Source organism: Notechis scutatus, chromosome 1 (genome assembly GCF_049901735.1).
Source record: "Notechis scutatus isolate UNSWTSFEM ecotype Mainland chromosome 1, rNotScu1.2, whole genome shotgun sequence".
NCBI lineage: Eukaryota > Metazoa > Chordata > Lepidosauria > Squamata > Elapidae > Notechis > Notechis scutatus.
Genome location: NC_142009.1, coordinates 38,927,910 through 38,945,942, shown reverse-complemented (window position 1 = coordinate 38,945,942; position 18,033 = coordinate 38,927,910). Strand labels below are relative to the sequence as shown.

General features: G+C 33.5%; 1 protein-coding gene across 7 annotated transcripts in view; it reads left to right on the top strand.

The window, feature by feature from the left end:
• BCL11A (BCL11 transcription factor A) overlaps positions 1–18,033 on the top strand; it is a 203,951-nt gene that overhangs the window by 6,010 nt on the left and 179,908 nt on the right. For all 7 annotated transcript variants that reach the window (XM_087961218.1, XM_026676730.2, XM_087961252.1 and 4 more), the window contains exon 2: positions 1,204–1,533. In XM_087961218.1, the coding sequence (XP_087817344.1) occupies positions 1,204–1,533 (330 nt within the window). The remainder of the gene's footprint in view (positions 1–1,203; positions 1,534–18,033) is intronic.

Sequence of the window (18,033 nt, the reverse complement as noted above, 5' to 3'; positions counted from 1 at the left end):
GGTGCTGTAAAGAAAGGATTTTGGTAATGAATGCTGGAATTCAGTCATGTTTATACTAATATTTTACCTTATGAAGGCCATCATTACTAATATATTCTGAATAAATGTGACACATTTCCTCTAAATGGCGAAAAGGACTAATTTGGTTTATTTTCCTAGATGTTCAAAAGCATCTTAATTGTGACTGGAAATTTTGAGTAGTTTGAAGATACATATTTATATTTTGTAAATGAAATGTTTGGCTATTCTTGTTTCTTAATAATACTTGATAAATAAAATACTGTGGATTTATCTTGTTTTCTGTTTGCTTGATCATTTTAGAGAAGACTTCTAGGAAATTCTGTGTGCATCTGCATATGTATGACACAGAACATAGGAACATACTTAAAAACCATGGGCTGTTCAGGTAATGGGTGCCAACTGGCGGATGGACACAAGCAATCAATTTTGTAATTATGTGATTATGCTTACTTATATTTTTGTATGCATGTCCAAACACTTGTATGCATAAGTGTACCCTAAAGTAGCATATTCATTCCAACATACGACACTTGACAGGGAGAAAATAAACAAATATTGTTTTGTGAAAAGAAAAGAGAAATCCATGGGTTTATAGATAGATAGTTCTGAGGTTTACTTTTGGAGGAGGTAAATAAAGATAAGAATTCTGAGACATTTGTATTTTTATTTAACATGCTGATTTGTAAATAGCAAATCTCTCTCTAATTTTTTGAGCTCTGAAAGAATCTGAAATTCTCACCTCAGTTATTAGCATTACATTTGGTTTTCTTTCAGATACAATTGCTTGATGTCGCTGGTAAATTTCTTTTCTTATAGCATGACAACATGCTATTAAGAAGAAACTCCTTAGGTTTGGAACAAGAGTGACCTATTTTTTTCTGTTAAAACTAATACTATAATAAAGCATATAATCATTTAAAAATAGGAATGTGTAATGCATTTTGTTTTAAGAAATGCTCTTGATGAAATAAAGTACTTGTGTGGATGTTCCTCCCCCCCCCTTTTTTTAGTTTAGGCACCCCAGCACAACGCTAGATTAGAAGTGTCAGTACTGCTACCCAATATTTGGGATTTTTTAAAAATGTTTGTCCTGTACTCTGAAAACATACTTTCCCTCTCCAATTCTTTTTATTTCTTAATCTGTATTTGAATTCCTGATTTCTTTTGTTTCTTTCTTTGCAGCCGAACCTATTGAAGCCATTCTTACAGACGATGAACCAGATCATGGTACTTTGGGAGCTCCAGAAGGCGACCACGACCTCCTTACCTGTGGCCAGTGTCAGATGAACTTCCCTTTGGGGGATATTCTTATTTTTATTGAGCACAAACGGAAACAATGCAATGGCACTCTTTGCCTAGAGAAGGCTGTGGATAAGCCCCCTTCACCCTCGCCAAGCGAGCTGCGAAAAACTTCCAATCCCGTGGAGGTTGGCATCCAGGTCACACCTGAGGATGACGATTGTTTGTCAACGTCATCTAGAGGAATTTGTCCTAAGCAGGAACATATAGCAGGTAAATCAAAGTGATGGGGGGAGGGGAGGCAGGAATGGCATGCTTACAGGCTGAACATTGAAAGTTTGTTGTTTTGTAAAAAATGTTTTCTGACATTTTATCTTACCAATTCGTGAATTAAAATTTCATTATTTTTATTTATAGTAAGTATGCACACCTCCAGTGTTCTTACAGTTATCTACAGAAGCGTAAAAGTCATGGCATATCATAGAATAACTTTCTAGCTGCTCTCTTTCACATCTTTCATGTTCTATACATTTTTTGATACTGCGTTGCCAAATTGTGCTCACCCAAAGAAGAGGACACAGAAGAGAACTGGGCTTTTTTCCCCATCTGAAGCTTTTTTTTAAAAAATCCACTGTTTCCTCCCTTTATACTTACCTTACAAAAAAGCCTTCACAGCAAATTTAATTCCATATCATACTTTATCATTATGTTTTAACATAGGTCATAGGTTTATGGTATTAGGAAACAAATTATTATTTGACAGATGGATATCTCTATCTTTGCAGTGAATGTTCATGAGTGTAGACTTGTTTGGCTCAGTTTTGTGTCACATGCTCCTAGTGTATATCTCTGCACTATAGCATTCATACATTTATTGCAGGAAACAGGTACAATCCCACCACCATCATAAAAGTAAGTTCCTTATGAAATATAAAACATCTATGTCCACCTGTTACTCTTGCTTAGTTCTTATTCTGGTTCTTAGAATGGAAAGGATCCTAAAAGTGTCACCCTACAATACCTTTTAAGTCATACAAAAATAAGCTTTACTTCTCAGAATAATTCTTTCTCTCAAATTTCAAAGTTGATTGAACCAATGTGTAAAATGGAGACAAAACGCAAATCTGGGTAGCTTTTCCTCCCCCAATTCTTATACAAGTCTTTTATATAGGCCATGAAAGGGCACCAAAGCTGCCTGGAAATGCAAAATGTGCTGCTGCAGGGTTTAGAGTTTCTGTTATGCCTGATGCTTGATGGAGTTGGTTGTATAGCCTTTTTATTTATTTTTAATCATAATTTTCTGCAGACTGGTATAAATGTGAAAGAAGAGTTAACATCCTCTGTTCCATTTTGTCATTGCATGGACTGTAATTAAAGGCAGCCCCTTAGTGAAGTGACATGGCTGACCTTGATTTTCAGATGCCATTTTTACTGCCCAGGCCAGAGTAGAGAGGGCAGCTTCCAAGGTGTGTAGGTTTGCTTATATAAAAAGTTTAAGAGCATGTTAGAAATTTCTAAAGGTTGGCTTGACAGGAAAGGAGGTTGCTCTCTGCAATCTTGTCTTTTCAGCTAAATGATAAATGCCCCCCCCCCCCATCTGTGATGTGATTTTGACAGATAAATCTTCATTTTCTTACGCCACATGTCACATATATGGATCCAAGGCAGATTCACTTTTTGAACAATGGCAACAACCTCAACTTGTAATTAAAAATAATATAAAATTAAATAAGGGATGTCATAGGCATCATCAACAACAACAACAACAAAGACAAACAAATGGGTGGGCTGCATACTGGCTGCATGTGTGCATGTTTTTTTTATAAAGGAAGTGAAAGGATGTTTGAAGTTACTGCAGATGTGGAGAGCTCTGTTAATACTGCTAGACTAAAAGAATCGTGTTTGGTGTCATAATCCAGATGGCAAAAAAACCTGCTTTCTTTTGGTTTTTGTGTGTGCTAACAAAATTGACATAGATTGGATGAGGGTAAGGAAAGGCCAGAATGGTTAGCACAAAGTATCACTTGCACTATTGTTTTAATAGCCTCGGGGATGCTGTGGTATTACAAGACACTGTATGTAAGTCACATGCTGCCTTGTATTTAATCCTTCCTCCCCCAAATGATTTCAATAACAAGGCAATTCACAAGCTACCTCAGTTGGCATGGTCCTGTCAGTGTTGTTGGATCTGCAACTGAATAAGTGGACTAAAACTAGCTTTTACTTGTCAGCTGATGGAAATGATGAATATTTATCTTGCCTCTTTCAAAATGAAATAATTAAGTTAACTATATGTGTATTTATACATAGAAAGATGATCGGTAGGTAGCCTCGATACAGTAAATCAAATTTAACTTCATTTTTTAAATATTTGCTTTGGCAATTTTGTATTTTCTGCAGTTTTTTAATTCAGATTTAGCCAGATGACTCTCTAATTACAGACATGGTTTGTGTATTTTGCTGGTAGATTTTAATTTTGCTGGTGGAAGTTACCTACTGTAAAGTTACCTACATAAACGTTCTTGTAAATTAAGTCATTTTATTGGTGAAAATAAAGCAAAAGCTCTAAATGTGATTGTTGAGCTCAAAATATCCAGCATTTTAATCTGTTACGTATTATGCAGTTTATTAGAATTTTGAATTTGGATCAGGTATTGTTTTGAGACTGAATTGCTTGGAAACACATACTCTTGGTATCTGTATCATATAAAAGTGGAACATTATTTCATATATCCATAATTTTAAAATTTGTTGTCCTAATATAAGTATGCCAATGCTGCACTCTTACCAAGTTATCAGCAATTTTAAATCTTTTTAATTTGTTTTCTATATTTGTGTTGCTTGTTATTAAAAAATAATTTTTACCTCCTGAATTTTAGACAGCTTTTCATACAAGCATGGCATTATATGCCTACGTTAGAAATTATAGCAAGTTTCTTGTATAACTCCTTTTAGAGTTACAGTGCAGAAGCAACATTGCCAAATTGTTGATCCAAAATTTTCCTTATATTAGATATACTTTGTTCGTCCCAGTCACTTAGATAAATTCAAGAGGAATTTATATGTATTAAAATAATGGCAAATATGTTATCTGGGCATGTGATTGGAAGTGTATATATAAGTGATGGGAGAAGGGAAACTGGAACACAACAGCTATCTTATTTATAGCGTGTAAAGTTATTGTAACTGTCATGTGCTGCTCACATTCTGAACATGAAGGAGGATGTTCGTTTAGTCAAAACTTTCAAGAAAGGTTTTCCGATCTTCTGTGTAATGCAGGCACGTTAAATGGCCAAATATGGAACATCCCTTCTGTGACATAATGCACTATTTACATATTAAACATCTCTATTTCAAAGACTAAACACAGCATCTGTCAAGCAAAAATTAAGGGGGAGGATGAGCTAAAAGGCCCACTCTGTAGATATTAGATAGGTTGTTTAATCTAAGATGGAACAAAACTGAGAAGGGAAATAATAACTTTTTTTTCAGTGCATTGCTGCTGTCTTGCCAAACCCAGACCCTTTTGTATTGCTGGCACACGTGGTCAATATATAAAAAAGCATATTGGATTATCATCCTACCAAAATCTGGCAAACTCTGGTTTGTGTTATTGGTGGTTAATGTATTGCTGTCAAGAGAAACTGAATGCATTGTGTTGCTTGGGGATTGAAGACTGAGGCTAGGGCATAGAGTAGTGTCAAAATCATATTCATTGCTGAGAAGATATCTGAGTTGAAGTTTTCTTGTCCTAAGTCTGGTATTCACCTGGACTAAAACTTGGGGATAAATTTGTGTCACAGTTGGATGAATATAGTTTTGAAGTGCATTAAATTGCCATTTATTGTAAGAAACCTGTTCCAACCATCTATTTTGTTCTTTAAAAAGAGCTTATATTCATGTCTAATGCTTCAGTATAAATGCAGTTATATGTGACAAACTTGTTTGGAAGCCATGGAGGTTGATCCTAATGCAATGAAAACAATATCTATTTGGAATTCCTTGCCACCATTAATCCTTTCCTCTGTTCAAAGCTATTTTCATTCTGCTATCAGCAAGTATATCCTAGGTACCATACTTGTGGGCTTATGTTTAAAGCATTGGAAGGCATAAAGTTGGGAAATGGGGAGTTATATTCAGCTAGCTGTTCATAAGATGATATTGAAATGTCAGGAAAGAAATCCTTTTTGTCATATTTTAGTGGAGAAAGAGCCAGGGGTCTTTGTGCATATTTAAAGGCATTTAAAATATGCCTTATTCTCTAACAAAATTGGTGTAAATAGCTTTTAAAAGTGTTCATGGAATTGAGCATTGATGATGGAATTTTTAAATCGGACTTGAAAGTACAATAAAACTGCTAAATTTATTACTGTTCAGGGTTAATGAATTTAAATAGAAAGTGAATCAGCTGAATTTTAGCTAATCTGTCATTGATACAAATTTCTTTTTGAAGTGATTCTTATTTTGGTGTGGTACTGTAATCGGGAATGAGAAAGAGAAACAAAAAGCGTTTTTGCTGTGGGATTGGACCTTTTAAATTAGTGAATAAGTCACCTTGCACATTTAGTAAAATGGAAATATTTTTATATTTAATTTGTCAAGTAGACTGTTATTTCAATAAGGAACCCATTTTTTTCAGGTGAGGTCAAGAAGGTATTTAGAATTTGTTTAGACTCAATGTTAAAAGGATTTATTTGTGTTTTGACAAAAGTGTAATCTAAAATTTGAAAATGGGATAGTTGAGGGAAGTGTGATGGTAATGGACGGAGACAAATGCTGAAAGTGAACATATAAATATGCTGCTACTTTGACTTCATTTTGGTTAGAGGTGCATATTTGTAGGAGGGTTTCAAGAACTTCATGCTATTTGGTGTTTTAAAGGAAGTTACTGTTATATTTGTTAGATAAATCTATCACTTCCATCCACTAGGGAAATGGATTCTATTGGAAAAAAATATTTTCTTTTCCTGCATACGTTCTCCCACATTTGCCCTCCTGATCTCTTCTAAGGATTTGTGAGATATTTATCGAGTGAGCCTGGAAGGAGAAATTTAAGGGTACACTAGGTTTGCTCATACTGTGGTAGATGTTGCCACACTACTTCTTTTTCTGTGAATTGGCAGAGGAAACAGGCACTCAGAATATTCCTTTTGCAGTTAGACAAGTGGGAGAATATTTAACAAATCTTTGGTTCGTGTAAACATGGAATACTGATCTCCCAATCCTATCAATCCACTGGCTGCACTGATTCCTCAGGTTTGTTTTATAAACATTAGCCTGATTGTTTCATTTTGAATGTGGGAGTCAGGGATGCTCTTTTTTGCTTGCATTGTTTGTTATTCCTACATGCTGCTATCTGTCCCTTATGTAGAAATGAATAGGACGGTTACCATTTTTAATTTAGGAATAGAGAGATTAACTAATGTGAAGAAGATTATAATAGATTTTATAGTCACTCATTGGTATTTTCCCTTGTATTGACTGATAAGAGTAGTGCAAAAGCAAAAGAAAGTTCTCCAATGTTTAATGAATTTATGTAATTTACTTATCGCTAAAGGGCTAGTCGATACTATCCACTTCTGTTTGTCATGGCTGTGAGGCCCAAAAGAGCAGTATGGCTACATCACGTGATTGTCACTCATTTAGCACCGCCCAGGGAGCACGTGAAGTTTAAGGAATGCTATTGACATGAGTTATTATTGCTCCTGCAATAAGTTGTCACAAGATGTGATGACAGCAACTGACTTCCATCACTTTCAGAGGGTAGTAAGACAAATTTGTAGAGTTGTAATGATTGCCAGTCCAAATTGCTTTTTATAATCTTAAATTCAAAAGCAATTTGATTTTCATTTCAATACAGAGAGGGAGTCTAGTCAATTGAGCATGTTTAGCACATTTGATACTCTATATCACTAATTACTAGTTGGTGCATACCAATCTATAGTAGAGAAATACAGCTTTTATGTTTTAGTACACTTCCCTGTAGCATTTGGTGTGACACTGCTGGGAGCAGGAAGATGAATCTTGGGTTTGATCCAAGATTCTTATACTTCTATGCATGTGCATGAGTTCTGGATATCATTGGAACTCATGTGCAGTGTCTTGGAATGATAAATTCATTACTGATATATACAAAAGATTAGTGTTAGGTTCACTGCATTTTGTACATTATTCTAGAAGATAGCCAGTTTAAGTTGACTTCTACGTGAGGGAGTATCTTTTCAGATTCATAAAAAGATTATATAACTGGGGAGATCTGTAATGGTATAAAATACTCTCATTGTATAAAACAGTCCTTTCCATTACTTTTTTTCATTTTGTTTGTCCCTGTTTTGGCAGTTTACATAAATTCAGGATAAAATATACTATACTATTAAGCTAATGTTTCAGTAAAATTGGAGTAACAAAAATTGATTCTTTCTAATTCTTACTTTTGGGTAAAAGTACTTCTGGAATTAGGAACTGCTCAATCAAAGTAGTTGGATATTCTTTTTTTTTAGGCTTGCTAGTTTTACAACATCTTACAATCCTTGAAAATGAAACAACTGAGTATGGCATTCTGAATGATGGATGCATATAGTAATGAGTGGTATAAACTAGCATTTAAAAAACCTGTGAAAGAAAAAATAATTTATCACAATAAATGCTATTGGGAAAAATGCTTCATAACAACAAAATAATGAGTTCTGTTAAGACTATAACAGAAACATGATTATTGCCCTGTTATACTGTATATTAAATATGGAAAGTCACTGAGCCATTTTCTAGTCAATAAGCAAAGGTGTTAGGATAAATAATATTCAGGGTTCATTGCTTTGATATACAAGATACAAGTTATTGCATCATACTATCAAATGATACATCTTTAACTCATTGGTTTTACTTTCTCATCTTGCTTTATAGTAAGGAAATTCAAAATGAATATTGATGTGAAATTTTGGCAATCCATATTAAAAATACATTCCCCATACTGTATGTGTGTTAATAATGTAACAAGGTAGACTAACTTTTCTATAGGCTCTAAAGCAATACAGTAATGTTAGAGGTCAATTGCTGTAATAAAACAAAATTGATAGAAAATGAAAGCATTCGTCATGATAGTGCATATTTGTCCTATATAGTATCTTTTGCCAGTGATTTAGCAACAGTTTAATGATAAAGGAATAACAAGCACTTTTAGCTTTTGTTAACCTGAAAAGTAGATAATTCAGTTTTTACTAGTGAATGTGATATTATAATTTTTAGTATTGCGAATTGCTTCTTTATATTAAGATATCAACTTGTTTTTATACACTTTGTTGTGGTTGTAAGGAAATGTAATTTTAAATTTTGTTAAGCATTGTGATGCATTATATAGATACTACATGTACATGCGTACACATATAATCTGTAAGCTGTGTTAATGGGGACTCAAATGATAGTATGTATTTCTTGTAGCATAATTAATTCCATTTTAGAATTTAAATAGGTAGAAGATTTATAAAATAGTTGCTTTGCTTACCTACATCTCCAATAGATGAAATAAGTTCAGTAGACCAATTGTTCTTTGTGCTTTGCAGATTTTAGTTTGTAATTGTATCCTATTGAAAATTCAAGAAATTTTAACTGTTGCAGTTTGGTTGGGCCAATGGGACATGAGAAGTAGATGAAATCCATTTTTCTTAATTTGAAGAGTCAATGGAGATTGCTGCAGTTTGTGTAATACTGCATACTGAAAAATCCCACTGAGTTGAATTGGATTTATTTTCATGTTTTCTCAAGAAAATATAACATTGCAGTTTAAAATAGTTATTCATCCGAAAATGTGAGCTTGAATTCTTCCTGCCTTCTCCATGTGAATTTTGCTTGTAAATAAGAATTGGGAAAGGTTGTAAATTGTGAAATTTATTTTATTTTGTTTGGCCAATGCACAACATCTGAGTAACTCTTTCCAACACAAATTGTAAAGGGAACCATCACAAAATTGTACAATTGAACTAGAGAAGTGCTTTTCCTTTTGTTGCTGGATAGTTGTTAGAAGACTTTGGAAAACTTAATTAAATCCAGAGGTTTGCTTGGATAGAAATTTATTTTTGACAGGCAAAGAATGATACAACGTTGGCTGAGGCAATCCCAGTGTTCTGTTTTATTCTGTCCTGTCAGCTTACCAATACAATACTCAGAAAATATTCTGAAATTGTACCATTGGTGTTAGCTGGATAAGTGCATGGCATAACTTGCTGAATATACGTTTTATGACAATTTTTTTCTAAAGTTACTAATTTGGAGAAAGATCTTGGAATCTGGCAAGACATAATTTGCCTGCAATTAGCGAGTGTTCCATTTTTTTCTGTTTTTCCCAAACCTATTATATAAAAGCAAGTTTTTATTTCAAATACACCAGTCTTTTATTAAGAAGCATTAAGAGAAAGCTCCTTTATCGTTGATCCTCCAATGGAGTTTTTATATGAGCTGGACTCCCTTGAACTAACCTACTACTTTGCTTTCAGCTTTTATGTTATTTGGGATATAGAGTTTTTTTTTTCCGCGTATACATATTTTTTTCTTTTTCCTTGGCAGCATGTGATGCTTGATTGAGGTTCTCCCAATGAGCGGAAGTTCCCCTGGATGCACAGAGTTGACTGAATAAGAACATACTGCAAAGGAAATAATTTAATAAATACCAGCCCTATGGCTGGACTTGCTTAGACAATAAGGAGATTGATTTGTAGATTTTCAGCAGGAATGTTAGTGTAGTAGAATATTTGTAAGAGAGCGAGTGAGAGAGAAAGTTAATAGACATTTAGGGAGGAATAAAGTACCAAAAGATAAAATATTTCAGATTAAAAGTATGACAAACTGCACCATTCTTTCCTGGAGGTCTCCCTAATATTTTGAACAGATATCAGCTCTGTAATAATAAGGCAAAATTCTCTTTGTTTCTCAAACACAAATGACAATCACAGTGATGTGGTAATAGAAGACAGCATACATGAAATATACATGCATTTCTCACTTAAAATATGTAAACTTCTTTGGATAAAATTCAAGGCCTTATTTAATTATATACAGTGCAGGGATAGTAAAACTCATTCTCTGTAATGCTGATTACAATGCTGTTTTGTTTTTAAACAAAAAGCATAATGCTTATTTTGTGTGTGTGTTTTTAGTAATAATTGCTTCAAGACTGTGTATTGTTCACTAATGGAACTTTTACTATGCTACATTTCATGTATTACACCAGAAGAAATGCAGTTATTCTTACATAATACTCATAATACTTTCCTGATAAGTGTATCTATATATAGGAATATCTTAAAATATCTGTGCATCTCACTGAAAATCAAATTCTTGAATATATTCTTGAAAAAAATGGATTTAATCTTCCTTTTAAAAAAAAGGAAGGATGAAAATGCTTTACAAGAATCTGAAATCTTAATGATTTATTGTATCATCAAAATATAGGCTTTGGTCATGTTACTGTACTATTGAAATTTATATAAATAATATTTATTTATTTTGTTGAATCTTTTATTGTCCCCCTTCCCCACAATTCCCTATTTAGACGAAAGGCAATAATTGCTGAACCATTCAGCAACTAACTTGATCCAATTTTAAATTGGTCTTATGCTTAGCTACTTTTCATTAAAAAAATTCAGTTACATTTTTAATTTGTATATTGTGTAATTTGACTATGGTTACACATAAAACATAGCAGTATAACCAAGTTATGCATTCTGCAATCCCAAGCTCTCACATTTTCAATTTCCATGCTCATATCTTGGGTATCATATTTATTATTATTTTTTCTTAAAAAGGAAATGTGAATTTCTAGGATATGACCTAGAAAATAAATTGTGGCTTGATGAATATTTCAAGAGCATATTTATTAGTCTTTGACTTAGAGATTTTTAGAAAATGTGGAGTCCCTGCAGTTTTCTTGGCAAGGTTTTTTAGAATTGTTTTGCCATTGATTCCTTTTTAGGGCTGAGAGAAAATGATTAGTATAAGATCACTTGCTTGGGTTTGCATTAAGGCAGGACTAGAACTCATGACCACCTCCCAGTTTCTAGCCTGATGCCTTAACTACAGCACCAAATTGGCTGTCTAAACATGTATGTTAAGAAAATCTAAACCAATATTCTTGTTTTTGTTCCCATAATAATTGAATGTCTTTGTTTGGTTTGGCTGGTCCAAAGCATGCAGTCTCAGGCAGCCAGACCAGAGTTCATATACTGTGCTAAGATATAATGTGATTTATTTGGTGTCATAATAAGGTGTGAACTGATTCCACTGGGTTTTGCAAATGATTTTAAGGGATAAGTTTGTGCCTTACGTGAAGCCTAAAAACGATCACATTATAAATTCATACAATGTATGAACTAATGTCACATTCTGTGAACAAACTGAACTGGTTTCCATCACATTACTGATAATGGAGTATTGTTTTCTATGTCTGAGGGCAGTAAACTGACTAACAGGTAAGTACAGGTCTATACAGGTAGTCCTTGACTTGGACTTTAGTTTGAATTGGAATTTCCATTGCAAATGTTAAGTGTGTTTGTGGCTAATTTTATGACCATTTTGCTGCAGTGGTTAAGCAAGTCACGGTGGTTAAGTGAATAATTGATTCTGTCTCCCACCATTGTCTTAATTGGTTGGAAGCTGGTTGGGAAGATTACAAAGAGTGGTCATGTGACTCTGTGATGCTGCACCCATTGTAAATATACAATATGTTGGTTGTCAAGCATGACTATGATGATTTTGTGGCTGTTGTAGTTTTGAGGACTGGATGTAAATCACTTGTTTCAGCACCATCGTAACTCTGATCTGTCATTAAATAAATGGCTATAAGTCAACGATTACCTGTACCAGGTTGTCAACATGTGCTGTCACTAGCAGTTACCTAACTGAAATCCAGTTAATTTCAGCAGATTGATAATAAGGTATTAGGATCAGCCTTGGTTATTGTGATTGCTTTAAATGAGGACATCTCTACTCTTTTACTTGTCCCTTTTTCATCTCTGTATCATGTACTCCTTTGTTCCTTTCATCTGAAGATTTCTGCTGCATTCCTTTACGCCCCATCATAAATCTGTCCTTCAGTAAACTACATTTAATAACATCTTAGCAACTGATTAGATAATTTTCAGTGCAGAGTATTTCAACTGATCAACGGAAAAAGAAATAGATGCATTTTTTCCCCTCTTGGATAACAGATGGAAGGAGGTTCTTGTCTACTTCTCACCATACACAGTTTTTTGAGGTATAAAATAATAGCTATAGGAGATTATAAAATATGTTTTAAAAGAAAAACAAAATTGTTTAATTATTTAATCCTAAATCTAACTAAAACAAGCTTTAGCTACTTCCTGTAAAGTTTTCCTTTTCTTGAACGAGAGTGATGGGATCTACACATAGAAACTTGTGTTTTAACCATGACTAAATTGGTATTGGAATTTTTCATTTGTCATATTAAATTTGCACTAACACATAAGTTGTGTATGATTTTATTTTATTAGTTTCATAAATAACTGAAGACATCAAATGCTCCCTCTTCCTCCTATTTTTCCCACAATAACAACCCTGTGAGTGGGTTGGGTTGATAAAATGTGACTGGTCCATAGTCACCCAGCTATCTTTCATGCCTAAGGCATGACTTGAATTAACAGCCTTTGGGTTTCTGGCCTTGTTCTTTAACCCTTGCAGTAAATGAGAGGGATGGACTAGGAGGAAGCTTTTTTGGTTGATAACTTATACCTCCCCTTTCAGACCTCCAGCCTTATATAACTGTTATATAGAGTTGGTTAGAGTGTAACAGCTATAGAGTGCAGCTGTATGATCCTGGAAAAAGGTGTACCTGCTTTAAGTACTTGCAAATGGGGTATTTTTGGGCTCCTGAATGTTCTGAAACACCATTTTGCTTCTAGTCTGAAGGTCTGGACAGTCTTACTAGATACAGATGTATGATAGAATGTGTAGCAAAATGATTCTTTCTTCATTGAAAGTTTTAAATCAGACAAAAATATTTTTGCAACAACATTTGCAAAATGTTGCAAGTGGGATGATGGGAATATGGGGGATTGGAGATATAAACCCTTTCTTCCTTATGCCTGGCAGTTGATTAGGAATGTCCTGTCATAATCCTCCAACCATTTCAGCGTGCTTGTAATGAGCAGTACTGGAGTTTACAAAATGGTTGTTTTCTTTGCTCCTACTGCATCAAAAAAATTATCTCAAGGAATTCTTTGAGGTAGAGTCTTTTCTATAAATTCCTCATTCCAAGATGATGTTGAGTCAGGCTGTTGAGGGCAGGAACTGAGATATGCATGCCTATATGTATTTGTCTATTAATGTGGTAGAGAGGTTTAGTCCTAATTCCTATGGGGATTATATGATCTTCATTTGTCCTCACAATTAGAGTGCTACAGAATAGATTTTGGGTTTGAGCTCAAATGGGCCCATGTTTTGTCAAATGCAATCCAAAGAATATTAATGTTCCCTTAACCACCATACAATAATAAAGTTACATACAGCAGATTAATATGGAAGCTATCTAGAGGATTGAAGAAGATTGAGATAGCCTAGAGAGAATGAAAACAACAGCAATATTTTCAGTAAGTTAGATTTTCCAGAATAAAAGAAAATTGATCCACATTTCTAATTTTTATAGAATGAACTCCTCATTTTCTTTAACTCCCCATTAATAGTTTAAGGAATTGATGTAGAAATTTGCATAAAAATAGAATAAGAAATACTTCCAGTTACCTGTTGAAATGAGTTTTACCTAAGAATTGCCATACATTAATTTTTAAAGGCAACAATTCTACATCTGATTGAATGAAACAAAAGAGAACACTATCATTGCTACCTTTGTGGTTTATTTTTTTCCTAGCCAAACAAAACCTTCCCCTTTATAATTAGAAGGTTGTACCCCCACCCTCTTTAAAAATAATGCATTGAAACAACTGTCAGACACAGTTAAAATAAATTGAATGAAATGCATGAAGAGTGGGATGAAAAAGAATAGCTCCCCTTTCTTCTAGTAGCTAGGTACACCTTTTAAAAGTGGAAATAAATGAAGTATCAATTAGGTGTTGATTTGTACTTTTCAGATTGTGTGTTATCTCCCCTAGGTAATCTGATGCAATCCTGTTGGAAGTTTTACATATACAGTTTAATGATTTAAGCAAATGTAGTTTTGTAGGTGAATGAATCAGTGTTATTGAAATTTGGAATACACACACACACACACACACAGAGAGAGAGAGAGAGAGAGAGAGAGAAATATCAAACATCTTTATTTTCACTCAAGAATATCTCATACTGTATCAAGAAGCAATCAAATTTTAATCTTTCTATAAAATTATGATGGGAATATGCTGGTGCTTTTGTAGATCATCATTGTCAGCATGTTATTTTGCTTCAGATAGGCATCAGTCTTTGAATTCATCCTGGAATAGTTCAGTGTTGATGATGAAGATACCCAGGGAGAACTGGTCAGTTATAAACAATGAACACTTGTTTATATGATCTTATGTTTTTTAATGCCACTATTGAAAAGGTTATACTGACAATTTAACTTTGAAATTAAAGAGAAACACGCATACACACACACACACACACACACACAATTTAAAAGTTTGCTTAAATTCTTGATCCTTTATTCTACAATTCAAATTATATTGAACCAAAGTATCTGAAAATAAAAATCTCTAAGTAATATGGGTATTCTAAAAGACATAAATTTTAGAGTCCCCTTTGTCCGCAGTTTGGGAATTTCAGTATTGGGTTGTTACATCTGTTGAGTTTAATTAACAAGAGTTGTGGAAATTTCAAATTTGGGTGCATTTTGTTACCAACAGTGTTAAATTTTGTCTGTTTACTTTTAAATAAACTTTATAGTTGGGTTTTCTTTCATTCCAATTTATATGGTAGTCAGAAATTTTATTTTCAGGTTTAAATTTTATTACTTTTCACTTAATGCAAAGAGTGTAGATCATGGCTGTTTATTTGAAATTCTCAGAAGGAAGACACCTTAAATACTGCTTGACATTTTTTTTATTTGACTTACATATCACCCATCGTACATACTCTGGGTAGCTTACAATAAAATAGATAAAAACAATAAAATAGATAATAGATAAAACAATAAAATGTTACCTAATATGATATAAAATAACATAATTTGTTAGTATCTTAGCAGATCTTGTTAGTATATCTGATGTATTATGTATTAATTCAAAAGGTGTGTTGTGAGTTAATTTGTGTTTGCTTGCTAGCAAATTTTATGAATTTGCTTGCAAGCAAATTTTATGTGACAGACTCAGGCAGCAGATTGCAGAAAGATAGATCTATGAATGAATCTGTGATTCTGTAAGCAATTCAATCTGCCTGCCTACTTTGCCTGATTTTGGGTAAAATATTTACAATATTTACATACAAGCCACGCCCAGCCAGTCATGTAACCACCAAGCCATGGCCAGTCAGCAAGCCATGACCACCCAGTCACATGACCACCAACCCATACCCACAAATTAGGCCACGCCCACAGGACTGGTTGTTAAGAAATTTGAATCCCACCCCTGCCCTGAGTTATCCACTTTGTCTCAGCCCCAGGAAGGAGGCAATGGTAAACTACTTCTGAAAAACCTTGCCAAGAAAACTGCAAGGACTTGTTGAGGCAGTCTCTGAGAATTGGACACAAATGAATGAAGAAAAAAAAGGTTTGAGTAAAACATGTAGCATTTGAGATACTTAAAAAAAATGGATGTCAAACTACTTTTTTTTAAAAAAAAATGAAAACACATTTTTGATTAGTTAGCATATGGTAATTTTGTTGATTATACCAGATTTTAAATATACTGTATATATCTTATATCCATTGTTAACTATTAAGAATTCTAACAGAAATAAACTGTAGAAGTCAGTCTACTCCTAATACATATAGAGGTTTGTGTGTGTGTATATAATATCAGAGCAGAAAAGAACAGGTTCTTTAAAAACATATTTATAACAATCATAAAATCAACATGAAGATGCTATTTATAGTAGAAGTATAGAAGCCGTAATACAAACATCCCAAAGCTCTGAATGCAGCCCGATAGAGCCCTTGCCAAAGTTTTGCTAAACTGTAATTTTTAATGCAGTTGAAGAAGAAAATTGTTGAACACATGATAAGTCATACTAATTCTATTTAATTGCTCAATTTTACTTAAATTTAACTTTGAATTAAATTAAATTTAGCTTTTGTCCCCAGTCATTTCTGTATCCTGGGCACACATACTCTTTGGAATATGAAGTATTCTGTATGCTTCTGAAAAGCCAAACATAGCTTATTTTTACAAAATATTTTCAGTTGTATCGTATCTTTTGTTGCAGAATATGTATAGTCAATTTAGGCTCAAGGCATTTCAGTGAAAGCCACTAGATTTATTTATTTTAATTATATGCTGCCTTTCAAAAGTTTTTAATTCTGTTCCTTTCTCACCCAGAGCAACAAAATTAAAATTGGTCACATTGGACCAAATGTGACGTCTTCGTTAAGAAGAATTTGAAGCTATACTGTCTTCTCACTAAATAATTATATTGAGATATTCAATAACCTTTTATTAATATAAACTAAGCCTCCATTTTAATAGGGGAAAGTGCTGAGCAAATTGTAATGTGAATAATGCCCAACACTTAAATATTTAGAGGCTTAATTTCAGTTGGGGTTGAGGATTTCCAGAATGTATAGGAAAAGATGAAATATAAGTAGGATCATAAGAGGGAAGAATCTGAAAAAAAATTGGAGAAATAGGTTCCAGGCAAAGGGGCATCAAAATACATGGAAGTACTTGCAATTTGGCTGTGAGGTTATAATGTAAATTGTATTTCTGACTGAACACAGTTTCTTGCTTTTGTTTCTGCTCTAAACATGCTCCATAAAACAGTTCATTTTCTCCCTATGTAAACAAAAAAAAGTGGTTTTAGAAGTTAAGAATTATAGTGCATTATTGAATTTTAACTGAGAAATTACTGCCCAGTAATAAAATGTATACTGTTTATTTAGTGGTACTTTTTGTGTAATACTGGGAAAAGAGGTAGTCAATAAGGAAAACATTGAATTTTGATAAATAGACTTTTGATGTGCTATCCTTTTTAACTTCAACATTTGAGGAGCTTCAAAGGGGATGCATTTCTTCTGATCTTGAGGCTTCTGTGACTGATAGCAGGGACAAAAATTTTATAGTAATAAAAAAAACCTACCTTGTTCTGCATATGAATGGATGACATAACATGTTAGCACAGAAACATACTTATTTGTACAATAGAGATAACAAGATTACTGTATGAAAACCAATTTGTTCATGGAAGCTGCTGTGCTATGACTCATTTTAAATTTCTTGTGATGGTCAAGGAATGAAGTTATGAATTAGCATTTCATACTATTTTCAGTAGTAGCTAAGCGGTGGCTGGGAAAAATATCCTTGAAATATTTACCTTTCAGTATGCAAAGCTCAAGGTGAGCTTCAAAATGTCTTTAGCTTTATTTTAATCAGGGTTAACATGAGTGAGTTGGCTATATCATACATTCACATTGGCAGGGAAGGGGTTATACAGTAAAACTTATTGATGTTGCTATTTAATTTTGAAAATTAAACATAATTCATACAATACATGTGTAAATTGTGTCATGTCATGATTTGCCTGAGGCATTTGAGCATTCTCTAGTAAAACCTTTATGAATAATTTTTGTAGAGGCCAGTGGTAAGGATTCCCCCCTCCTCTTTCTCCCTTAGACCTCCCCAA